The sequence below is a fragment of the Paramormyrops kingsleyae genome, chromosome 4 (genome assembly GCF_048594095.1).
Source record: "Paramormyrops kingsleyae isolate MSU_618 chromosome 4, PKINGS_0.4, whole genome shotgun sequence".
Taxonomy (NCBI): domain Eukaryota; kingdom Metazoa; phylum Chordata; class Actinopteri; order Osteoglossiformes; family Mormyridae; genus Paramormyrops; species Paramormyrops kingsleyae.
The window spans coordinates 30665836-30691527 of NC_132800.1; the positions used below are offsets into that span (position 1 = coordinate 30665836).

The 25692-nt window shown below is 45.2% G+C and overlaps 2 protein-coding genes across 3 annotated transcripts in view; one reads left to right on the forward strand and one right to left on the reverse strand.

Moving 5' to 3' along the window:
• On the forward strand, positions 1 to 16533 carry LOC111833147 (nectin-4-like). 2 transcript variants are annotated; one of them, XM_023791105.2, is made up of 11 exons: positions 1 to 735; positions 7748 to 7948; positions 9210 to 9377; positions 9552 to 9830; positions 10337 to 10451; positions 12684 to 12835; positions 13342 to 13498; positions 13618 to 13699; positions 14060 to 14110; positions 14204 to 14395; positions 15073 to 16533. In XM_023791105.2, the coding sequence occupies exons 1-11, from the start codon at positions 687 to 689 to the stop codon at positions 15580 to 15582; spliced, it is 1956 nt and encodes a 651-aa protein (XP_023646873.1). In that variant the 5' UTR covers positions 1 to 686; the 3' UTR covers positions 15583 to 16533. The 2 variants fall into 2 exon arrangements, with proteins under 2 accessions (XP_023646873.1, XP_023646874.1); XM_023791106.2 differs by lacking the exon at positions 1 to 735 and adding an exon at positions 6301 to 6386.
• Positions 16529 to 25692, reverse strand: part of LOC111833142 (uncharacterized) — a 19244-nt gene continuing 10080 nt past the window's right edge. The window contains exons 10-18 of the mRNA XM_072711712.1: positions 25581 to 25692; positions 24174 to 24549; positions 23927 to 24033; positions 23625 to 23715; positions 22459 to 23456; positions 20004 to 20292; positions 19067 to 19146; positions 18872 to 18980; positions 16529 to 18762 (exon numbers count right to left, since the gene is read on the reverse strand). Coding sequence (XP_072567813.1) covers positions 17705 to 18762; positions 18872 to 18980; positions 19067 to 19146; positions 20004 to 20292; positions 22459 to 23456; positions 23625 to 23715; positions 23927 to 24033; positions 24174 to 24549; positions 25581 to 25692 — 3220 coding nt within the window. The 3' untranslated portion in view covers positions 16529 to 17704. The remainder of the gene's footprint in view (positions 18763 to 18871; positions 18981 to 19066; positions 19147 to 20003; positions 20293 to 22458; positions 23457 to 23624; positions 23716 to 23926; positions 24034 to 24173; positions 24550 to 25580) is intronic.

Genomic DNA, 25692 nt, shown 5'->3' on the forward strand with positions numbered 1-25692 from the left:
TTCTTGAAAGCGGGGCGCGTTTCGGATCCGCACATATTCGCCTCTATAAAGGGCTTAGAACAGAGTTTCCGAACATATCGCTTTCGTGTTACCCATTTGTATATTCTTTGTTTTTTTTTTTTTTTGTTCGTTCTTGAAGTCTTCGAAAGAAAGTTAAAAACAGCGGGATTCATCACAAATCTAAGTGTTACCATATTGTTCTGTTTATAGCAGTTTGAGTTTTTATTTGTTTTAATATACTTTCTTTATAGAAAAAATATTTGTTATTTACCGCGGCGCTATAGTGAATTACAAGTCGTGGATATTTGCTTTATGAAAGTGACGTAAAGGGATTATTTAACTGAAAAACGAACAGCAAGAAAGCTGATAAGGGAGCGTCCTGTCATTTGAAAGCATCTCCATAAGCTCAAGTTTTCTCCTGCTCCTTTGAAGATCATTTAATCCACTATTAAATCTCTTCTCTCTACTGATTACTGGGGACGTTTATGGATACGCTCTTTAAATCTGGGCATACCCGGCTGTGTTGAAACAAAACGGAGAAGCTGCCCGTTAATTTTGTGGGTTTTTCGCTTGAACGTCCTAAAATAAAGAGCAATCGGATGTTGATGTAGTTCAAGCTGGCCACGAGACCGCATCCGGATTAAGCGCAGTTTGCTGGACCCCTTGGGCGTGCGGACCGAAGAGGGATGGCGAGCCAGCGGCCCCTGTGGCTCATATTAGTGCTCGGAGCATTAGGTAAGTTTTAAATATCTCTGCTTTTAATCTCTATATCATGGGAGTAAATTAAGGGGGATGGGGGAGTTGTAAAACCCCCAATAATCATATCCAGCCAATACAAACCTTTGGACCCCCTTAAATGGATGGGGACCTCAACCCAAAGTTATGCCCTTTATATAACTGAACTATCACGCTGTTCTAATGACAGCTACATTAATAAGATAACATCACATCTACTGAGTAGGGTGATGCTGAATTTCTGGCAGATTGATTTTTCAGGAAAGGTTTCACCTTTTGCAATAAGGGAACAATGACACTTTGGGAAATGATCCGGGTTTCCTTCTTAACACTGAAATCGGTGCAATCTGTTTCTTAGTCCTAGCGAGAGTAAACTGCCAAAGAAAACATGTGGTAACAGGTGTGTGAAGCATTAAATAAATAAAAATGCAGCACGGACACATTTCAGGAATGCTATGGCGAAAAAAAAATATATCTCATATATAGAGCCTGTGAATGTATCAGCATAAGGGGCCAAACTGCATATATACAGAACACATTACACACCATAGACGTGTCTCCTGGACAGTCGTATACGGGACAGACACAAGCAGCGTTTTGGGCAATCCATACAAATAAGGTCTAGTTCATTAATCTCAATGGACACTTTTTCCACCGACTCGCAGCATCGTGTTCATACTGACTTATCAGCTAAGTGTCTGACAGGATGCTGTGGCCTGTACTCATTAATGAAGTGGGACATTAGGAGCAAGAGGCTGGTTGAAGCATTATTATGACAGTGCTGCAGTTGATCGCCCCAGTCCGGTGCCGTCGGCTGTCTTAGACCGTTGTTGGAAATCTGCAGGCTGTCTCAGTTTCCCCCGGGCGGGTACGCGGGTGGGGGTGAGCGCGTCACGCACAGCGCCTGCTCTCTCGCACGCCGTCCGGCCTCGGCAGATCGATAAGCCGTGACCTGCTTTCAGGAACATCGCTGGTTTCTGTGTCTGTTTCCAGGGTTAGGGTCCACCCGTGTGTGTTAGCAAGGTCGAGTGGAACAGACTTGCACGCAAATATAGGCTAATGTTTCTTCTGTCAGGAGGTAAACACCGGAGCTGGGAACAGGCAGAACAAGTCCGCCAGCATAGCTGTTGTCGGCTCACTAGCTGTTCTGTCTGTTCCTGGGCAGTAGGCCTAGCAGTGTCCCCCTGCTAACTACTCAAAGTCGATGGTTTTTGACCAGCTTTACTGCTCTCCTGACGCGCTGATTAAGCCTGGGATCTGTGGCCCATGTGGACCTGCTGCATATTCCGGGGTCATACAGTCCCCAGACAAAGCTACAGGTCTATTGGAGGTTACAAAACAGCTATTGCGCAGCTCCTTTAATGACTGTTGCGTAAAATTATTAAAATTGAATCATCTATGCACTGGTATTAGTGACAAAGGTTATATAAAACGTTGTTATGGGTTATTTTATTTGCTTTTAAAGTTAAATTTATCATACATGTTTAGCAGACCTAAAAATCTGTACCCATACCCATATCTACTACTGTTTATCCAGTGTGTACTTCATGTATGTAAATCAGTCACAGCCGTAATTAAATCAATACGTCAAATTAGGATTGAGTAAGTACATCTCTTCTTTGGCTTGTTTTGCTGAATACAAGTTCAGCCTGTTCCGGAAACTGCCAGGGCTGGGCATCGAACTGGGCTTGTCAAATTCCATCTCTGCGTCTCTTATCCCATCAGCAATGTCAGGTATTCTCCCTGAGTCCCTCCGAGCTGCTCCGGTGCGTCTCTGCGCACAAAAACAGGCGCGCGGACGTTTCCGCTGTCCGTTCTTTTGCATGGCGTGTTTACCGCCAGTTTGTGTCTGTTCGCCTGGCGCTTCCCGGTCTTTCTCATTCCCATCTCACTTCTGAGATGAATATTTTTAACTGGAGATAAAAGGTTTGTTTTTTATAAAGCGAGCGGAAAGCCATTGCTTTAGTGTGCTGGTGTAGGGAAAAGACTCAATGGCCAAAGCGCTTAGTGTCCTGTGTGTGCTTTATAGCAGCGACAATGAGCAATATGTGTTTTCTACAGTAACACGGCGTCAGTGAAATGGCTTTGCTCTGACCTGTGTCAGAGATCATCAGAAATACATGAAATTTTGATACAAAATGCCCTATTTGTAAGTGTATCAAAAAACTACATAGTACAGCCACCAAATAATCAAAATAAACTAGTGTTTTATATTTTAAACATACAAAAAAACATTTCATATACTTCTATTGTATATCAGCCGGTTCCTTCAAAGCACTCTGACTCAAATGGCCAAGCAATAAGAGCAACATTTTTTTTTACTGCTCAACAAGACACAATACAAATGTAGAAACCAAACAAAAGACCAAATATTCTGGAGTGTCTTGTATATCCCAACTACTCACGTGAACATTCAGATAATGGTAAGTAAATCGAATGACAAAGCAATATAAAAAAAATTCAGAAAGATTTGCTGTTTTGTAAATGAACAAACTTCTCAGCTTTTTGCACCACAAATAAAACTACTGCGAAACAAAATTTAAAATGAAATACGACAGGCGCAGTTTAAGCACTTTGCTCAGCAACTTCTTAGAACTTTAAACACAAATAGGCCTGAATGGAGCTTGTAAGTATTATGGTTCAACACAAGTCATTAACCATTGGCTTGTATGACCATTCATTAAAATGTCTGGAAAAAACTAACATGCTGTCAAGGAGTCAACCAGGCATGAGCGCAGGTAGGCTGAGCTTCCAGTGAGGTATAAGCAGTACTGGAGTAGGAGCTACACAACACCTACCAAAGGAGTAGGAGCTACACAACACCTACCAAAGGAGTAGGAGCTACACAACACCTACCAAAGGAGTAGGAGCTACACAACACCTACCAAACAAGGTCAGACCTTAATAAGGCTATATATGCTCAGCCCAACTCTCACATACATCAACCCACAGCGTGTGTCCATCGGTATGTACAGTGGTGTGAGAATCTTTGTGAACCCTGTAATGCTATTCATGCATCATTATGACCACCTGATAATCAGCCACATTCATATAATAATCGATTTCGATTAAACGACCGGCATACAAATGTTGCTTTTTGTATGTTCTTTGGCGTCAGTGAGTCAGGCACTCGGCATATAAGATTAGTAAGGTGTGAGTATCGTGGTTTGAGGCTACTCTGCTGTCTCAGTACAGCTTAATAGCATGTAATCCTTCAGGGAATGGAGGTAACCACTAACTGTACTGGAAAGTCCTACAGGTGATTTCCAGGCCATCTCCCCATGAGTTAAGGTTTAACAGCTTAACTTAAACTGGTTTATGCATGACAACAACTAAACGCCCAAATCTGAGATAAAAATAGAATAGTAGTGTTTAGAGTTGCTGCAGTCTTGTCTGTATCCCAAAGGTAATGTTACGAAGAACTCATAGTGGTAAATAGTTCATTTGCATGACTATGTTGCAATTCTTCGCATGCATCATCTTGCCCTTCATAGCTTTGTCATAGGACAGGTCAGCCAACATGAGTCACCCCTGGAACTGGGGGTTAAGGGCCTTGCTCAAGGGCCCACAGACGTGTGACGGTTCTGCTGAGGCCGGGGCTTGAACTAGCAACCTCCTGATCAGAGGTACAGAGACTTGGCCCGCGGAGCCACACCCCACCTCTAGCTGCCACATGTAATTCATGATCGGAACGTTTCTGCAGGGAGGAATCGGCCGGTATGCCTGCAAGCCAGAGTGTGAGTCTGATCAACAGTTACAGGAAGTGTTCGGTTGTTTATGGCTATTAAAGGGGCCACCCGTTATGAAATGTAAAGGTCCGCAGTGGGTGATGGATCACAGCACTGGATGCGGAAGTAGCACTATTTTTGTGTGGTATCAGTTTGCCAGTTCTTTGAAGACTTTGAAGGACTTTAAAGGTCCTGAATAAGCAAGCAGGAAAAGCCGGCTTGCACTTCAGCAGATGGATCTACTTAAGGAGCCAGGGGTGTAGTTTTAGGTCCCAGGAGGCCTCCAGCTCTTAAACTGTACCTTGCCTGCTCATGCACAGAATATTCATAAGTATTCTATAATCTATAAATAACCCTGCAGATTACTTTTAGTATAGCATTTGCAAAAAGTCACTGACACAGTTCCTAAAAGTTTAAGAACTTTTCTTTTTTACAGTTAATAGAAGTTTAAGTACAATGCTAATATGTTACGTGTTGTTTACCATCACAAATATATGGTGTACTAGCATGTACATGCAGACTTAAGCAATATTTGCTTAAATCAAGTTTATATCATTAACACTACATTTTTTTCATTCCGGTTAAAGATTGTTCAACTTTGACATTGTGAAACTCTCTTTTTTTTTTTTCCTTTCTTTCCTTCTCTCGCTCTTTTTGTCTTTGCCGTCTGGGAGCCAGTTTTGCCCTGACCGTGCTGCTCTAGTGGTTTTCTTAAAGTCTCTCATAGATCTGCATATTTTCCCACGTTTCTGGTGCAGCACAAACCCAGCGCAGCATTAATCTGTCTTATCTCTCACACATGCACACAAGCCTCTGTCATTTGTGGTATTTGTCCCGTCTATCGGATGCGCCCTTTGAACCGATAGATAGCGGCAAGCCGGTTTGGCCTTGCCAGGCCATCGTGCCACGAAGGTGTGTGAAATGTCCGCGTTCGCTGCTGCCTTGGCAAGAGACCAACCAGCTGGCTTTGCTGCCCAGCAAGCGGCCATGGGCTCCACACTTTGGCTCACAGCCAGTTGAATTCCACTGGCCTCCAGTTGCCAGAGACATATCCTGTTTTCTTGTTGCTTCAGCGGCGTGTGGCTCTGTGGGTTAAGACTCTGTGATCAGAGGGTTGTTGGTTTGAATCACGAGGCTTGCCAACCGATCTGTTTTGCTATTGAATGGGGGCTTTAAACCTAACAACTTCTCCAGAGATGCCGCATAAGTAGCTCACGCTGACCACAATCTTAGCCTGTGTGTGCGCGTGTGTGTGTGCATGTGTGTGTGTCAGTGGTGGCTAAAAAAATTGAGGAAGTAAAAATGTTACAGTGGTGAATTTTTCCAAATAATATAGAAAATGTCTTTAAATTACAATACATTTTTAGCAATTAGTTATTTCAAACTTTCTTGTTTCATAATTTCATCTCCACCTCTTTGGGCCAAACGCCTCTGATGTGTGTCTAATGAATGTGTAGGATATGTGAAAAGTAAAGAATCCTATATACTTGTTTAACTAGCAGTAAAGAATCATTATTTATTACACAGATGCCCCTTGACTTACAATGTGGGTATGTTCAGATGAGCCCATCATAAGCTGAAAACATAAGTTAAATATGACGTGATAAGTAAATAAATAACTAGCTACTGTCACTGACAAAATAAACACACAACTACTATAGCTAACTAAGTTGCAGTAATTGAAAAGTAAATACATGAATACAGGTTAATCCTATCATTAAATGTACAGTATGGATGATACGTTGGTAAACACTGTGTGAGGTGTTTACGCTCGCGATGGCTACAGAAACCGGAAGCGCGGCTGGTGGACGCTGCCCTCGCCCGGCGTCAGCGGTACGTATCGTACGGCATATCGCTACCCTGGAAAAGTCAGAGTTTGATGAGTACTGGATGCACGTCAGACCGCCGTAACGTTGAAATATCGTAAGCTGAATCATCGTGAAGCATGCAGCACTTCTAATAATTTTATAGTAATAATAAAACGACCTGCTTTGCTTTTGCGGTTTTATTATTACTGGCATCTACGGTGTAATGGTACGCGTTTGTCCAGTTCCGCAGGTGGTGTGACGGAAGGGCTTGTGACTAAGAGCTCCGTCCAGTTATGACTCGGTTACCTATTAATGAAATTGTCTGTTTTGCTGCGGGCGGGATGGCAAACGGCGTCGCGTGACACAGGCGGGAGGGAAGGAGCTGGGCTGGGAGCGTAAATGGGCTGAATAACAAGGCAGCGTGGAGGAGCTAAAACAAAAGGCACAGCGTTGGCCTCAGCTTAGGGGCAGAGACACGCCGAAACGGAACGACAGTCAGGTGGCGCCGGGCCCCCGACTGTGGCTGCGTTTGGCCACTAGGGGTCTTGGCTTTGTTAATAGAGACAAGGAAAAATACCAAAAAAAAACTCACTGGATTGGAAACGAGATGATGTGAGTGTTACGGACCTTCAGCCTGACCCTTCCACGACCCCCCAGACAAATAACTAGTGTTTCTCTTAGGGGTAGTGTGTGGTTCAGCAGGTTAGTACACTGCCTATGATGAGAAGATCACTGGTTCAAATCCCCAGGTCAGCAGAGTGATTTCACCTTTGGACCCTCAACCCCTCAGAGACTGACTGACAATGCCCCATAAGTAAATGTGATGTGACAATAATAAAAACAAATACAATGTGCCCTGATTCCCTGCATTGATCACATGGTTGTGGACATTAATGGTTCCATTAGAGTGGAGAAATGGAGAGAGTGTCCTGCATGAGAAATGTGTGTCCCTGTCCACCCCTCTTATGCTGAAGTCTGCCCCCCCCCCTCTTGTGCTAAGGTCTGTCCCCCCCCTTGTGCTAAGGTCTGCCCCCCGTCCCCCCCCTCTTGTGCTAAGGTCTGTCCCCGTCCCCCCCCTCTTGTGCTAAGGTCTGTCCCCCCCCCCCTTGTGCTAAGGTCTGTCCCCGTCCCCCCCCCTCTTGTGCTAAGGTCTGTCCCCGTCCCCCCCCCCTCTTGTGCTAAGGTCTGTCCCCGTCCCCCTTTATTGTGGTAAAGTGGATCACGGTCGTAACTGACAGACTCTCTCTCCCGTCTTCTCCCCCTCTCCCTCGTTCTCTCTCCCTCTCCACTCTCCCCCTTTCTTTCTCTCACTCCTTCTCACTTCCTCTCTCTTCCCCCTCCCTTTCTCTTTCTCCCCCTCTCTCTCTCTCCCCTTCTCATTCCCTCTTTCTCCCTCCTTCCCTCCCTTTCTCTCTCTCTCTGTCCCCCACACCCCCCGGCCCTGCCTGTCTCTCTCTCTCTCTCTCTCTCTCGCAGTGCCCGTTGTACGGGACCAGAATTTGGAACCCCCCCCCTTGTTCCCAGTACGCTCCATGGAGGGGACGCCCTCCCGGCTGCCCTGCCAGTTCCAGGAGGGGGATGCCAGCGTGAGCGTGGTGCAGGTGACCTGGACCCACGACAAGCCAGATGGCACCAAGGAGATGGTCATCACTGCCCACCCGACAGAGGGACTGAAAGGTAACCCTGCTCACGCCGATTGGCCTCTCTGTGCCGGCTGTGGCATTCAGGCAGTGCTAATCACTATCACTTAGCAGGTGTCTAATTAAGGTGTCCTGTGACATGCACAAACATGCTTTATTGTTCCCAGGAAATGGTGACGTGAAATCAATACGTGGCACGGATAGGTTAAATCAAATTTCCTCATTCCCACGTCCTCCTCTTGCTCGGTGGAATTCCTCTATGCTTTATAGGCTGGGCCCAAATGAGCCTGATCTGCCGGGTTATCGGAGGATAAGCTGAATTCCAAAGACACCAGCCGTAAAACACATGAACTATTCAGGCAGGAAGAGGCTTGCCGCCTGCTGTGAATGTCCAGTTTGTCATTATTATGGATGCCAGAGCGACGTCGTTCTTTGAGAGAATGATGCCCTTGTCATATTTATCTTACAGATGTAGCACCGTCTCCTTGGTAACGACAGTGAACCAAGCCCGTTTCGTTCAGTGTCCTCTGCCTTCTCATCTCAGAATCTGCACTGTCAGCTCCTAATAACCCTGCACCTTGTCAATGCATTTCCATTCCTCTGGTATTTTCTTGTTTTGATTGATAATGATCACTAATTTGTGGTTTCACTGTAGTGCTGTCTTGCGGCTGCTGTTGGGTGGATCTGTGGGTCTGTTCCTCTGTATTAGTTTTTTGTCGAAGGCCTTGATGTGTTTGGTCCATGAAGCCCATCTTGCGGTCTAAGAGGACCCCACACTCGATTTGGGAAACTCGACTGTGTGCGTGGTGATAAATGATCTTTTGGCTCAGTAGGGGGCGCTGCTGCCTCACACCTACAGCGTTGGAGGTTCGAATCCCACCTCTGCTTAGCGTCCATGTTCTCTGTGTATTGCCCTGGTATCCTCTTGTAGTCCAAAGACGTGCAGTAAATGCTGGTTGCAGGCTCTAGGTTGCCAGTAGTGTCTGATTTGTTTCGTGGTGTATATGAGCTGTCATCCCGTGCAGGGTGTGACCGCCCCTTAGTGCTACCTCCCCCCCCCGGCATCCCAACCAGGATAAGTTACGGATGAATATATTTACTATGGTTTTCAGCGTCTTGCTTATTTCATGTGCCCTTTCCCTGATTTGTGCTTCCAGTGTCCCATTTGAAATGGCTCATTTGTAACCCATCCGCCTCTTTTTCCAGTACAGACCCACAGTGGTCATGTGTGACCCAATAGCCAGTCGCACTGCACATCAGTTCCACAATGACTGCAGAAGATTCCCTCCTCCTTTCAGAGTTTGGTGTCTTCTCGGGCCGGGTGAAATTCGAGAGCGCCGACCCCATGACCAGCGCGGCGCTGATCATCCAGAGCACCGCAGAGTCGGACGAAGGCCAATACACTTGCCACATATCCACCTTCCCCTTGGGAAACTTTGAGCAGCAGCTGTCGCTGACAGTGTGGGGTACGCCTCATTCTCCGTCTTATTAATGTTGTAATTTATCGTACTGGTAATTACCCCAAATTGGCTGCTCATTAAAGAATTCTTTGCATAACTTTATAGTGTAGTCATGCAGTTGGTTGTTGTCGTCCCCGTGCGGCGCCCCCGCCCGTCTGATTTTTGGTTTCACCCTCCCAGTCAAGCCCATCTCCCACCTGGAGCCGGTGGTTCTGATGGAGGGCCAGCCCCGGAGTGTGGCGGCCACCTGTCGCTCCGCGGCGCGCCCGCTGCCCGTGGTGACCTGGGACACTGAGCTGAAGGGTCAGATCCAGAACCGCACCTCCAGTATCCGGTCCGTGGCCACATACTACTTCATCGAACCCCTGCGCAGCATGGATGGGAAGAAGCTGGACTGCCTAGTCTCACACCCGTCTCTGCCACAGCCCTACCGGATATCCAACTACCTGGTTGTTCACTGTGAGTCTACTGGGTTTTTTTTACTTCACCTGATTATGGGCTTGACTTTACCTGTCAATGAGTTTCCCTCCTTTTTTTTTTTAATCTGTGGTCCTACATACTGACCGCAAGCTTATTCTGCCTTTACTGTGACATAACTTCGCTGTTCCCGTAAGCATACCTTACTGTGTGTTTGTTCGACTGCTTCCTGCTTGCGCTGTGAGCCTTTCTGCTGAACGGGGCCGTAACCTTCATGCTCTCTGTTTTACCGTCAGCGTATCGAGATGCAGGGGAAAAAAAAAAAAGTATTGCTGAGTCGCACACATTTCTTGGTCCGCTTCAGGATTAAGTAAACAGCATTGCGGCATTTCCGTTCCTTACCCACAGAATAATCACGCAGCACAGACGTCCTTCATCCAGCCCTTAATGTTCCATTTTGCCCTGTGCTGGATTTACAGGATTCTGAAGCGGTTCCTTGTTTGTGTGACTTCCCCGTGTCAGAGTGTGTTTGTGTGTCTGACGTGCAGATTCCCCTGAAGCGGCAATCAGTGGTTATAAAGAAACCTGGCAAGCAGGACAAGCGCGAGCCTCGCTGAAGTGTAAAGCCACAGGGAATCCAGCCCCGACCTTCTCCTGGAGCAGGTACTGCCATCTCTGTCACGTCACGTCACGTCATGACTCCTGTGTGCTTTGTTCAGCGGATTACTGTCTGCCGCTAGTTTCGACTGCATATACACACACACAGACACACACACACACTTTCAGACCTGTACTTGTATCTTTGTGGGGCCTGAAATCCTGAAATGATTAATCCTAACCCTAATCCTAACCCTAACCCTAATCCTAACCCTAACCCTAACCCTAACCTACCCAGCCCTACTCTTAACAAGTAACTAAAGTGCGTCTTTTTACATTTTTAGTTCTTCGATTACAGTCGCTGATTTTTATAAAATTGAGGTTATCCTTATGGAGACTGAAAAACTGGTCCCCACAACATCAAAATAACAGGTTTTTATCACGTTTAAGGACATTTGGTCCCCACAACACAAGGTATACCTGCACCACACACACACACACACACAAAATGATAAAGGATCAGACTGATGCCTTGAGCAGTTGCCCAGTGGCTCATGCTCACGTGGAGGGACACACACACACGCACACACACACATGCACACACACACACACGCACACACACACAAATATATTCATGCGTTCACTTCCTCTTGTGCAAGTCGACCGCACTAGAGGCATACTCGTGTGCTTCTGGCAAAGCGTGCTTTTCACAGTCGTGTGAGCGTGCACGCCCATGGACAGTTAGGGCAGTCGTTTCTTTCCTCTTCTCGGTGTAACGCAATATCTGTGGCATCGTGTTGCGACTTGCGGCACAGCAGCGTCCGTTTCTGCGCTCCTCACAAAGGAGGGACAGGCAACACAATCTCTACGATGAGCCTGAAATTCCAGAATGTGCAGAGAGAGGCTAGTTCCCACTAATTATTTAAAGACAAAGCATGTGTAATTAAAGGATTACGCTTTGCATTTTTTGAATTCCGTAACTACTGATGTAATGCGTAAACGACGTGGGCCGAATCGGCAGTTGGTTTGGCAGGTCACACACAGTAACTCGTCACATATACACGTCCATGGCCGTCAGGGAACAAAGTCTGAGGGACAAAGCAATACAAACATGCACGAAATTAATTCGGCAAGAGATAAAAGGGTACAGTGTGGGGTCTTCATAGGTGAGGATCAGCTGCTGGTTATGTCCGTGGGAGATACGGGATCATTTCAGGTCATGGAAATCCGGGAAAGCCAGAAAGCAAGAGAGAAGCCCCCAGATACACTTCCGGGGCAGTGCTGGAAGGATAGATACTTTATTAATCCTCGAAGAAATTCCATCCATCCATCCATCCATCGCACACGCAGGCAGCAAAAATGATATTTAAGCAATAATAGACAGATTATAGACAACAATAAACGGTGACAGTGCAAAGAATGTCAGGGAAAGTCTTGCAAGGAATTCTGTAGTAATGGCTCAGAAATAAATACTGTGGCATAATGAATGAATGAATGAATGAACTGTGACAGTGTCTAAGCTGTGAAGGTTCAGTCAGAGTGCAGTCAGTCCTGCTACGACGCGTGACGTCACACCGCAAATCTCTTCAAACGCGACTGATATATTAGTCCAATGCAGTGCAGAATCGCATTTTGTATTTGTATGATTTTCAGTCACAGAGAACAGCACTGCATGAACTACACCACAATATGGTCTTAGTAAGAAACGCTACTTGCACACCAAGACAGCTATTCAGGTGAACCATGGTCCAATCCAAGAACAGGTCGTTCTTTCGAACCAGTTCTTTTCAGTCAGTCGGTCGAACCGGTTTGCAAATCTAAAATAACCACACTTTTTGTAGGGTACATCCACGCATTGCACAGGTCAAAGACGTAGGTCTAAAAGTCAAAAAGTATTTGACATCATCGTATAAAAAACACAGCAACCATTTTTAATTCTCTCATTTGCTTTTCGTAGACTGTCTATAGCCACGCTGCCTTCAGTGCCCCTCCGCATACCGTAATCCGTTGTGTTTGTACTGTACCTACTTTGATGCTTAGTTGCTAGGGCTTGAGAAACGGTGTCTGTGGCGCCATCGAGTGGCAGTGCAGCCAAACAGCGCCCAGTGGCTGCCATCGCCTGCTAGCATTGCCCCTCTGAAGAGGCCACCTGCCAGATGCAGCCGCTCGCCGGGGTCAGCCACACTGTCCTCCAGGGGACCATAAGGCTGTGCAGTCACCTTGGTGCTTGTCGCCATGGAGACCGGAGAGTGACTGCACATCGCAGTGCCGAGAATCCATTTCTCCATCTTCTTGCAGAAACGGCGGGGCCCTGCCACCTGGGGTGTCCATACAGGGGGAGACGCTGTCGTTCAGTCGGCCCCTGCTTGTGACAGACTCCGGAGTGTACGACTGCTTGGCCAGCAACACTGTAGGAACTGGCAAGGACAGTGTCAATGTAGTAGTGACAGGTAGGGGGCGCCCTTATTGCAAGAGTTTATCAGTTCCATGACTGTGTGATCATGAATTGACCTCTGTGTGAAATTAGTAGAGTTTTAATGGATCATGTTTCTCAGTAAAAAAAAAAAACTCTGAAGGCCTGAATTCATACTACAAATGCATGCTAATGTAAATCTGACACCAGCAACCCAGAAAAGTAAAATTGTCCAGTAGAATGAACATGATTTTCTAATAGGCAAATTCTCTGTGAGATGCAGGGTGTGTAATTACACCCCTGCTAGGATATCTAAGCCCATGTTTGACCCCCTATGTATGAGTAGCGCTATAGGTGCTACCCAACATTAATCTGTGTGTGTCTGGGACCCTCCTCCTTTCTCACATGACTAGTGAGCGGCTTTTTATCCTAATACCTGCTGCACAACTGCCTCATGTGGCTGCAGTCTGTAGCCGCATGTTCATGCCCACACTGCCCCCTTGTGTCCATCACAATGAATCACATGCTCTCTCCCGCACTTAGGCGTAGAGCCAAGGGTTGCCCATAACCCGGTGATCGTCAACACTCTGTGTGGCGTCATCGGTGTGCTGCTGATGATCACGGTGGTTGCGCTCATCGCGGTGAAATGTCACTATCAGAAGAAGAAGAAGAAGCTGGAGAAACAGCTTGATGAGAAGAAGTAGGTTGGGGGGGGGGGCCACGATATCGCGTGATGTTTATGTCAGTGGTGACCACGTCCATCCAGAACTGATACCTCAGCTTCATTTGGTTTCTGTCTCCCTCTTGCGCTCATTCCAGAGAGGAGCTGATTTCTCTATCAAGACAGAATTCTGTCCGAAGACTGAACTCAGATCGCCGGGCGTCGGACACTCGCATTCAGGTACCTACACGCGGCCATCTGCATGTCGGAGACGCACCGAAGGGCGAGCTGGCATCCAAACCTTCATGCCTGGTTCTGCTCACCGAGTCGTGACCCAAATAGAAGATTTTAAACCAAATTTGCTTCTTCATACGAATGTTCTAACTGATGTGACCATGGAAACGGCTCTAACATCAGAAAAGACGTCCTTCAAAATAAAAGTGTGACGTTAGAAAAGAAAATTTAAAATAATTTGACTTACCAGTTGAGGAGCCATGTTCCACAAGACTGTGCAGCGTCCCAGCAGTAAAAAATGCCAGATTAACCAGCATTTACATCTACATGAATATATAATACAGTTTCATTCCGTTTTCGTTTCAGCTGGAAGACAATATTGCCCTCAGACTGGAAAGTGCTATTTCTACACTCAAGGTAATTAAACACAGGGTTAGGGACGTATCCTGGAGTAGCTTGCATGTTAATTAGCTATGGCCGTACGCATGATCGACTTTGGCTGTGCACCAGGATCTTTCAGTCCGGGGTTATTCCCGCTATGATGGAAGCATGGTGGAAGAGGAGGCAGAGACCATTATTGGCGACTCCCTGCATAACTCTATGTGGCCCGGAGACGAAGACCCTGATGGCTATGTGGACATGGACGGCGGGAGACAGGCCCCCAGGCACAGGGCTGAGTCCTTCCTGAGCAGCACGTCTTTGGTGAGAGTCTGCATAGGAGGGAAGATCATACAGACCATGCGTGTTTCTGTGAATCTGAGTGACGTTTTGGATACATGGTGTATAGGGTGCGTGGCTTTGTGGGTTAGGACCAGTGCTGTGCTGGCATACCGGGCATTTTCCCAGAGGGGCGATGGGTAGGTGGGGGAATCCCTCCCCCAGTCAACAAAATTTACCAAGGGGGTTCCACCCCTCCTCTTTGGCAAAAAACTCCATGGCTGATTTTTAACCCAGTTTCCCAAAAGCGTAGCTGCAAACGACGTTAGTGACTTGCATTGTTGGTACCGCGCAGCTGAACAGCTGAAATGTACCCCTAGTTATGACTGCCCACGATCAGGTCATCAGTGTAAATCCCCGCGAGAGCTGAGTGATGTCACGGTCGGGCCCTTGAGGAAGGCCCGTAATTCCAGTTGTTCCAGGCATTGGCTGACCGTTCTATTTCAGTTGTTGTTGTTTTGGATAGAAGCTTCTCCTTGATAAATAAATGTACTGGTAAACATTGAGGGGAAATGAAGTGAGAACTTAAATTTCCTGCTAACTGCTTCCTGCGTGTTTTTCCTGGTCAGTTCCTATCCTTCCCTCCATTCTCTCTTTCTCACTCACTTTCTGTCTGTTTCTCCGGACATTGGTATTCATCCATACCTCCGTACCATCTGCAGGGCCGGACCAGCATGACAGATGTGACGGGTCTGCAACATCTGGGTTCCAGAGAGCGGATGTCGCTCCTGAGGACCAGCCTCTCCGGAGGGTCAGTAACGCGACACCCGGGGGCGAGGGACCAGGCGGCGACCATAAGGTCCAGCATCTCTGCCTGGTCGGGAACGCAAGCCCTGGGTTCCAGGGACCAGCTGTCTGCTACACAGGCTGGCATGGGGGTGGAGCCTCAGCACCTGGGAATCGGTGAACGGGTACCTTCAGTGCGAAGCATCAGCGCGAGGGTACCGATGAAGCAGCGCGTGGGGTCCCGACCCCGATCCTCCCCAACACAAGCCTGTGAGGAGAAATGGGAGGACACAGAGGAGGAGCTGTACGGAGAGGATGACTGCAGGACAAACAGCAGTCAGATTTCAGAAGCCCTCTCCAGCCACTTTCATCTGAACAACGGATACCTGCAACCCAAACCCCATCCCAACGCCATCCTTCTCCACCCCAGGGGTCAGATCATATAGAGATCAGTGTAGACCTTCGGGTTTAGAACTTCCTGTGGAACTTCCTGTCAGCTGACTCTGTAACGGGATGCTTAATATTCAACATATTGCCAGACTGTCTAGTGTTTAAATGATGAACGTAGTGGGACACGCACTGAGCCAGAGGGTTGCTAGCTCAAGCCCCACGTAGGTCCCAGTTGTAAAACTTTGGCTGTGGTGCTTCAGCTGTGCCAACGATGTTCCCAGCAGTGAAATGAGTTCAGTGTTATTTTGGATAAAAAGGTGAACTAAGAAACTGAATGTAACCTGCTGCATAGTACCAGCGAAAATACAGGAAATTGTGGCTGTCAAGTCAAAGATCAAATCTGCCACAAACTGAGACAATGTCCCATAATCACACCCCATCATGAAGAAATCATGATGTTTCAAGCAGTTTCTTCAGTGACTCCATCAGTTGGTGGGTTGGATTTCGCTTCATGTGGTCGCCGGGTTTTCGCAGCCGCAAAGACGGCTTGTTGATGTCTCATTCTGCAGAGGTAACAGGTTGTGACAAACCATCAGATACCCATCATCTTTGTCTGACAATGCCATTTTTTCTCTCGTTTATGTGTGATATTCCATCTGTTAAAAATGATTTTCACTAACATGGTCTCAGCAAGTGAAGCGTTCACCGGCTGATCGCTCATTTTTGGTTATTCAGTCATGTCATCTGTTATGCAATTAATGCATCTTGTACATTCCATTTATATCTGTTCATACCATGTTTACAATTTTATTCAACTTATGACTTCTAAAGAGGATTTCTAAGATGCCTAGAATATATATATATTTATATTTTTTGTGTCATGCCTATTCAAAAAATCACTTGTAAATCTTTAAGTTTGTTTAGTACACTTTGAGTGTGAAAGGTTGTTGTTGGTGGAATTTAGAAGGTCTGAAGAGTGCAATAAAGCCAGAGACATGAAAATACCATTCAGACGGTTTTATTTTGGTCGATGATAAAGCCGTCCTTGACAATCTGTTCTTTGATGAAAAAGGGGGAAGTAAATTTTCTACCTCAGCGTTTTGATAAAGGCTACAGATGATTGTGATTATGGAACAAAATTTTAACTTTTCAGTTTTACTGAACGGTCAGTAAATAATCAGCATATGCAATGACAGGACTTGTATTTCTCTGAAGGAAAAATACATTTACCAGTAGAGTTTTGCAGGTGCCCTTTGTTGAGATGTCGTAGACAATGGAAACTTGAGAAAGAGACATATGGCCTTGGGCTTAAGGTACCATTTGAGATTTTATTTTTGAGTCAAAAAGATGAAGATTAGGCCTAATTTCTTTGTGCTTGAACTAGAAGGGAGTCATCTCAAATTATGTCTAAATGTCTGAAACATTTTTATTAATTTAAACTGCGCTACATACAGTAGTGTAATAAAAGTTCACACACAGAGAAACCACAAAAAAAAATTGCCATTCTAAATATCAGTAACAAACACATTTAAATAGTAAAATTGTGTCATATGTGGAAAATACAATAATTCATTAAATATTTGCCATAGTTTATATTTTCAATAGTCTAGTCGCTATAAATAGACCTCTGTAATGTACAATAGACATTAATGTGATTTTCAGCAGTTTAATTTACTGAGAACTGATTTTAATGCAAGTAGTATCATGTATCACACTGCCTTTGAAGTTTCTGTTACATAATTGTATAGAAAGTGAAAAGCAAAAGGTATTTAGAAATTCATCCATCCATCCATCCATCCATCCATCATCTATCCCACTGACACTAAATGACATTCATACTGAGACAATGGAGGCTTTGCTTCCATTGAGACTTTTGGAAAAGATAAATGCAGATGTTGAGTAAAATATTAAAATTGCCTCGGTACCGCAAAAGCCCTGAAGCAAAATATAATCATGTTGAAGTAAGACGCAAACTATTTAGCTTCACTGTTTGGTTTTTTTTTTTAAAAAAGAAGTTATTCAGCGAAGATTATAGCATCTTCGTTTCATGATATATAAATGATCTTTTTGCATAATAAAAATTGCCTCTGTGCTGTTTTTCACTGGAGAAAAGAATTAGACGTTATATGGCAAGTGTAATAATTGGCAGTCTAATACGCATTGAATTAGTGCAGCGCTTTATGCAAATACGAAACGATTAAACCCGCAGTGGATTTGCTGGTGCGTTTTAAGATTACTCTGAAGGGTGAAGCACTTTCCGCACTGTTTGCAGCTAAACGGCTTCTTCCCGCTGTGGAACCTCTCGTGCCGCGTGCAGTTATCCTGCCGGGAGAAGCGCTTCCCGCAGAGCGTGCAGCTGAACGGTCTCTCCCCCGTATGGACGCTCTGGTGAGTTTTCAGGCTCTTCTGTTGCGTGAATTGCCTCCCGCACTCGAGACAGCTGTACGGCTTCTCCCCCGTGTGACTCCGCTGGTGGATCTTAAGGCAGGTCAAACGGCTGAAACTCCTCCCACAGTGCGAACATCTGAACGGTTTCTCCTCCGTACACACCTTTCGGCACGTCTTCAGCATCTTCGTCATGTTAAAACTCGTGCCGCTCAGCATGTGTACGTATCTATTCGGTGCGTCCGTTTCCGCACCTTCCGTATTTTCGCTCGGTGTCATTTTGTTCGCCGGCCCTCCGTAATGCTGCTGTCTGGCCGGCATTGTCACGTCGACTCTTCTTGCTGGAGTCGGTTTCTCTCTGCTCTGTCGTGTCGGTATTGGCGGTATTGGCTCGTCGCGACATACAGGGGACGCGGCTACGTCCTCATCCGTCGCCATCGAATCGAACGTGCCGAAACGCAGCTTCACATTGACCGCCAAGGACGGATTGCCGCAGTTGTTAAAAAGAGCAGGGGGAAGCGGCAAGTCTTCCTGCGATTTCTGGGGAGGATCTCCAGGTTCTGTGCAGCTGTCCTGCACAAAGGTAGTCCATAGCTGGCTGACTTTCTCATCCGTTGCATATTCTGTGGTGAGAGAGTTCAGTCTTCCTGTTCTGTATTCCTGTTCTGTCAGATTTAGTTTCTGGGCTGCACATCCCTTCCAGGACTCTGCCTTCACCCCGAACGGAAGCCCATCCAGCTCCTGATCATTTATCTCGGTCCCCCGTGGCTCGCAGAGCACCTTGGGCTCTCCTGAAGATGTCTGCGTGACGTCCTCAGCATCCTGACCTTCTTGGAGTTTTTCTGCAGGGCCTTTAGAAAGTCAAGCCCATTATATAACAAACAATACGACCATATAAAAGAAACTGAAATATGTCATGTGCAAAGATAATAACAATTACAGAAGCGGAATTGATTTTACCCTCTCTGTTGACTTCCAGCCATCTCTGGGGGTCACTGGTCCACCAGTCACCATCAAGCGTTTCCTGTTTGATATGAGTTTCAGGGCTTTCTTCTTCCACCCCTGGAGCCTATGTTGAAAAAAGTCCCCAAACATGTTATGTATCAAATCAAACAAGTTTTGTGGTCAAAGTACACACAGCCAGTTTCCACTCACTGTGGTGTGCAGAAGCTCGCTGTCAGTCTGGGCTGTTGGCCTCTGCTCCCTCCACACACTGATGCACAGTTGTTTTTCTTCTGTGATATTAAAACATAAACAGATAATAAATAATAATACAGTAATATGTGATGCCTTAGAAATAACTTGTATTTGGATGACAGCATCAACATATATTACAAAATCAAGAATACATTATATACAAATACAGTACATCTTAAGGGAAAACATGCGAGGAAAAACTACAAAATTAGTAACCCAAGGACTATTTATATGCATTATATTTGAATAGTGTACCTTTATTGATTCTCTTTGATGAAAGACTTTTAAAACTTCCCCTTATTAATATGTTTTCCCCCAAAAATTTTCAGCATGCACAGCGTTTTCGTAGAAATGCAGACTATTAAATACAATTTAACTGACACACGGTATGGCTTATAAATAATGCTTTGGCATAAGAAAGCTAATCCTGAAATATCGGCAGTTACTGAATGTGTTCTTTCTGTTGGGGCACAACTTCTGCGTGAGCCACGTTAGCGCTGACAGTCATTACCAGCCCTATTAATACGGTAGAGAGCACGAACCGGACCGGGTGCGTGAATCCACTGTAACTTCTGATGCCGCTTAAAGACAAGACTCACTGACAATTCCTGTTTGAAAGCTGTGGCCACTCTTTAAAGGCTGTCATAAAATTAGATTTATACTAAAGGGTTATTGGTTTCACATAAGTGTAAGACGTTAGTATAAAAACAGGGGATGCAATTTAAATTGAGAACCAATTTTTGTCAAATCCTGTCCTAGCTCTTATGTGGAAAGATATACGCAGAATTAAGAGAAGCCGATTTCACTGGCATTAACTTTCCCAGGGTTGTAACAAAGGGCTTGGCGAACATTAAGGCTCCGACGAAGAGCAAACCGCTGGTTTTCATCGGCGCACCTTTAAACTCCTCGAAAGCCTGAACGCCGACAGATCGCGTGTTTCCGGGAAGCTCCGGCGCCCCGGCCGCCTTTCCGCGCCCCAGCACCGCTTCCAGGTCGCTCTCCATCTGCCGTATCCTCGTTTTCAGCGTTTCGTTTTCACTCTGGGTCCGATACATTTCCAAGCGTAAAACTGCAGAGCCATCATCGACAAGTTTGGCGATTTCCGAGATCGCTGCTTTAGTTAGGATTTCCATTACCGCACCAACCTGTCTACGAAAATGAACACTGTTTATCATTTTTCTAAACTATTTCTAGACACCTTATAGCTTCAAATAAGGGTATCTGCGCAAATGCATAAGGGCTTCTTATTATTCCGCTTCCGTAAACCGTAAACCCGGAGTCACGTGGATCGCCCAGACTACCGCGATTGGCTGGAGATCAACACGCATTTCCGCAGTTTCTGGAAGCTGGCGATGGAACATGCACACTGAAAACCAGCTACAGTGACTTTAAATAGACTGGAGCCCCCGTGCAAATTACAGCGTATGTAACTTAATTAGACATCGACCTGTACTGTATAGATAGACGGATGGATGGACAGCTGGATGAGCTACATGGGCGCCGCTGCCGGTGGCGGCCCTTCCCTGCTAAGCTTGCTCTCACCTACATAAAGATCTGGAAAAAAAATAACGAGACCGCTCCATATATGTTTTTTTAAAGCTTTATTTTAAAATTCAGGTTTAATCCTGCTTCTGCTGGCAGAAGGCCACACGGCAAGTTGCTTCCAGGTTCAAAGTTCCTAAGACAACAGTGCACAAGATCAAGGTGAATCAGGAGACACTGGGAATGACCAATAACCAGCCAGTTAGAGGGCAGAAGCAACTTTCTAGTGCAAGAGATGACTGTCAACTTATCTGACAGTTTCTCATGAATCGGAGGATGACATCAGGTGACCTTCAGAAGGAATGGGAAACATTAAGTGCAGGTGTGAAGTGCACTGCTATAGGATAATTCATATCAGGCCCTTAGAAGCAGGACTTTAGTCCCATAAAGCAAGGAAGGAGCCCTTCATTAAGGAGAAACAGAGAAGAACCAGGCTGCAGTTTGTAAAACATACACATTACTCACACACGCACAGCCAAAAATTAAGCAATGATTGCTGTGGTCTCTTAATTTTTTTCTAGAGCTGTATGTATCTGTGTGTCATGGATAGCAAGATGGGGTAGGCAAAAAGAGAATCTCCCCAAGAGAGATCAACAGTGTCATGGATGCGTATGGCGGGGGACTGGCCGCAGGGGAAACGAGGCTGGGATTCCGGTCCGCGGCAGGGCACAGTCATACTCTGTAGACTGTTACAGACACCAGTTACCCTAACTGCATGTCTTTGGGCCGTGGGAGGAAAACCAATCTGATATGGAGATCGTGCAACCTCCACCCACACAGGACTGGGGTGGGATGCAGGTGTGCAGCAGAAGTGCTAGCCAAGGAGCCAACATGCCGGCCGAAAACAGCAATGATCAGTTTGTTAAATACGTAGCTGAAGGGGACACCTGGAGATCTGATTACATAGTTGTTCATGTACTGTATGTGGCTCTGAACATCTTTTGGCACAAACGAAAAGGAGTGTTCACCTACAGCAGTGTGAAACCCTGCGGTAAGCATTGATCCCATCTCCTTTAACCTTTTGCTCAGAAGATTAAGTGTTCTTTTGTTTGACCCATCTGTGGTGAAATAATAAAACATTTTTAAAATAGTTTCAAATAGTTTAATCCAATTAAAACAAACCAAAAGAATCACTGAAAGAAATATTTAACAGGAAAGGGGAAAATCAGCCTTTATATAGTTTAACTGTATAGAACAATTCATTTATCGACTGTGAATTTAGGAAATTTTAATGCCGTTTGAAAATGTTAACAATGACTCGTCAGCTATTGATGATCAGAATTTTTGAGAAATCAAAACGTCTGTTGATTAAAAAAAATATACATACATCTGGATGCCATTCTGAATGGCCCCAAAAGTGTTTTTATGTAATACAACATTTGAACTGTATAAGATTTTTAATGACCCTGGGGAGTGTTTTCCACGAGGCAGGACTTCTGTTACCTGGTTTAACTTGAATTAATGATTATCCAATAAGAGTTTAGGTAAGGAGCATTCCTATTGGACAATCATAACTTCGAGCTCAAGTTAACCCAGCTAACTGGGAAATCCTGCTTAGTGGAACAACCCTCCAGATGCAATGCTGTTCTACATTAAACACCACAGGAAAATCTAAAACCGTGTTTCGGTTTTTTTGTCTTTGTACTACTTCAGTACCTGTAGTAATTAATGGATATGGACATTTTAAAAATTGTACTTTATATAAGACCTAGCGTTTCAGTAGCAGTCCTAGTTTAGCTTTTAATTGGGTACAGGACGTTGAATGACAATGACACATTTGATAGTGAAGTATTTCTTAGTTACATTACACTGTCTCTACTATGAACCTTTTGGTGTGTTTTAAGGCTGCTTGACTGAGCAAAACTCTTACCACACTGAACGCAACAAAACGGTCTTTCCCCAGTGTGAATTCGCTGGTGTGTTTTAAGACTAGATTTCTGGGCAAAGCTTATACCACACTGGGTACAACAGAATGGTTTCTCACCAGTATGAATTCGCTGATGGGTTATGAGATTGCATCTAAGACTAAAATGCTTCCCACACTGTGTACAGCAGTACGGTTTTTCTCCTGTATGACATCTCTGGTGTATTTTAAAATGACTGTAGCGATTAAAATGTCTTCCGCAGTGCGTGCAGGAAAACTGTTTCTCTCGAACACCAAACGTCTTCTTGGTTTCAATCTTCTTTGCGGAGTTCAGACTTTGCTGACACACAGCAAGCGTTTCCACCATTTCAGTGTACAGCCCCGTATCTCTGTCAGCATCTACCGACTGTCTTTCCAAAGATTTCTGTGGTTGGTTAGGTGCTGCGTGATGGTCTCTCATTGCCGAGTGCAGGCGGGATTCATCCAGCCCCTCAGCTCTCGCGTTTACAGTGGATGGATTCAACAAGCTGACATGCGAGTTCACATCAGAGAAGCCTACAGAGAACTGAGTTTTAGCAGATCCTGACTCAACAACAGCAACGGGATGATGGTCCCCTGTAAACGGCGAGAGACATTTGTCAGTAGATTGCCGCAGTTTTTCAGCATCTATTTCACTATTCCAACTCGTTGCCAAGTGACTGGTTCTCGTGTCCTTTGGATTTTCCAAACCTCCTGTTCGTGACTGACAGCTCTTCCTGGTCTGCATTCGCTCGGAGCTGCATGACTCCCCCCCATTTTGCCAACACTGGTCCTGTTCTTCTACTGTTGAAGGGTTTGGTTGTTTGTCACACTCCTCATCGCTTCTGAGATTCTGGAATGGAGATTCGGACGCGGATAGGTGGGGGCTCGCTACAGCAACAGCATCGATTTCTGCAGATAAACCTTGTCAGGGCATTTAAAGAAAAAAACAGCAGATGTCAGAACTACAGCATAAGTGTACTTAAAATGTAAACATTTTGAATTATACACCCATCCCTACTTGTAAATGGTTATACTTATGACCCATTAGCTTTGTGGTTACATTTTGAGGTATAATAATAAGATCATTACCTCGGCAGTGCTTTGGTTCCTCGCGGTCGTCTTCAAGGCTCTCCTCTTTGATGATAAGTATCTCAGTCCTCTCACCTTCCACCTTTTCATACTGTAAAAAAATCCCCAGCACTATCAACTGAATGTTTCCAGAGAAAGATGCACACACGGACTCAAAAGAGCATGTCAACTTTATACACTCAGTATAATGCATACATAGCAATAATTTGACAAAGTTAAGTTTTATGTATTACTATTTGTATGCATTTAAAAATTGAATACGTTTGAATCCGTCAGTAAATGCTACCGCTAAGTAAACGAACCTCTTGCCCCAAAACAAGAGACAGATGTTGGTAGTTTTTGTCTCCCATTGCTGAGGGAACTCCATACTGCCAGGAACCGTTACTTTGGTTCTTCCCACTAATATGTTCTAAAGAGGAGAATCAGGAAAACACACCAAATGTCAGTTTTACGTTAACGTTACAATCAGCTTATTTATGGTCATTACGGATTAAAGTCAGTATTTCGAACGATCTGATTGCATATGACGGAGCCCATTAGTCTGCACACCTGCTCCACAGCTTCGGACTGCACTCAGCTCGATTTCCATCGAGCGCAATTTCCTCTTTAACGCCACGGCTTCATTGCGGCTCCTGCGCATTTCTAGATGCAAAACCGCGCATGTATCCTCCAGAAGTTTGCTAATTTCCTCAACCGCTGCTCTAGATAAAATCTCCATAATCGACGACAGTTGTGCCTGAAAATTAACACAGACAGACATATTTCCCGATTGCAGTCGCGTGCACGAGCATCTAGATATGGGAGCTGCAGCAGCTCGGTATTCAATGACTTTAGACACAGAAGTAGATTGCTTCCGCATAGCCGTGGGGAGGGGGCGGTGACGCATCGAATTACCGTAAACATTGGAAAATATTCTCATTGAAATCTTTTAAATCGCCTATTGGCACCCTATGACGCAGACGGACAATTTCCAATACGTTTGCAACGAAACGTTGCCTGTGGTCTTCTGTTAATTACAGGAGGATGCACTGCACGTTGGTATTTAACTGGCTAATGTGTCTCCTATATACTTACCCAGTCAATGGTATTATTGGCAGCATTTCAAGTTTCTAAGCGATGAACCTTATAATGAAATAAACTAGCAAATTAACTATGGCCGAATCTCTAAAACAAGATTGTTTAAGTGAAATTTACATTATTACATTGTGTTGTTTTGTAAAGTTTCTCAAAACTTTGCAGGCCAGGATCCAAAGCCTGAACCAACCAGTACATTCTTCTCCAGAACTATGAAACATAACATGTTCAGTTTCACATTTTGCACATTCTTTTTATTTAATGTTTAAAAAGTGAATCACTATAGAAAAGGCACTCCAGGTTGTGTTACCTCAGCAGAATCTACCTTGATAATCTATATAAATGCAATGTCCCTACTGTCCACACCCAAATTTACACCTTTGTATAAATGACATTCTGGTTTCAAAACTTACAGGTAAGCAGCTTAGTAACCACATATCTGTGAATTATATATAATGTACAGATTAAACAAAAGGAAATGATGCAAAAGTCAGGGATTTATGTTCCCTCTTGCTGTAGTTTGAATAGAAATAAAACAAAATGGCAATTTCCATTCCACGACTGATGTCACACTGCCAGTACAGCTGCACGATACCACGTGACAGATGTCACACTGCCAGTTCAGCTGCACGGTACCACGTGACAGATGTCACACTGCCAGTTCAGCTGCACGGTACCACGTGACAGATGTCACACTGCCAGTACAGCTGCACGGTACCACGTGACAGATGTCACACTGCCAGTTCAGCTGCACGGTACCACGTGACAGATGTCACACTGCCAGTACAGCTGCACGGTACCACGTGACAGATGTCACACTGCCAGTACAGCTGCACGGTACCACGTGACAGATGTCACACTGCCAGTTCAGCTGCACGGTACCACGTGACAGATGTCACACTGCCAGTACAGCTGCACGGTACCACGTGACAGATAGCACACTGCCAGTACAGCTGCATGGTACCACGTGACAGATGTCACACTGCCAGTACAG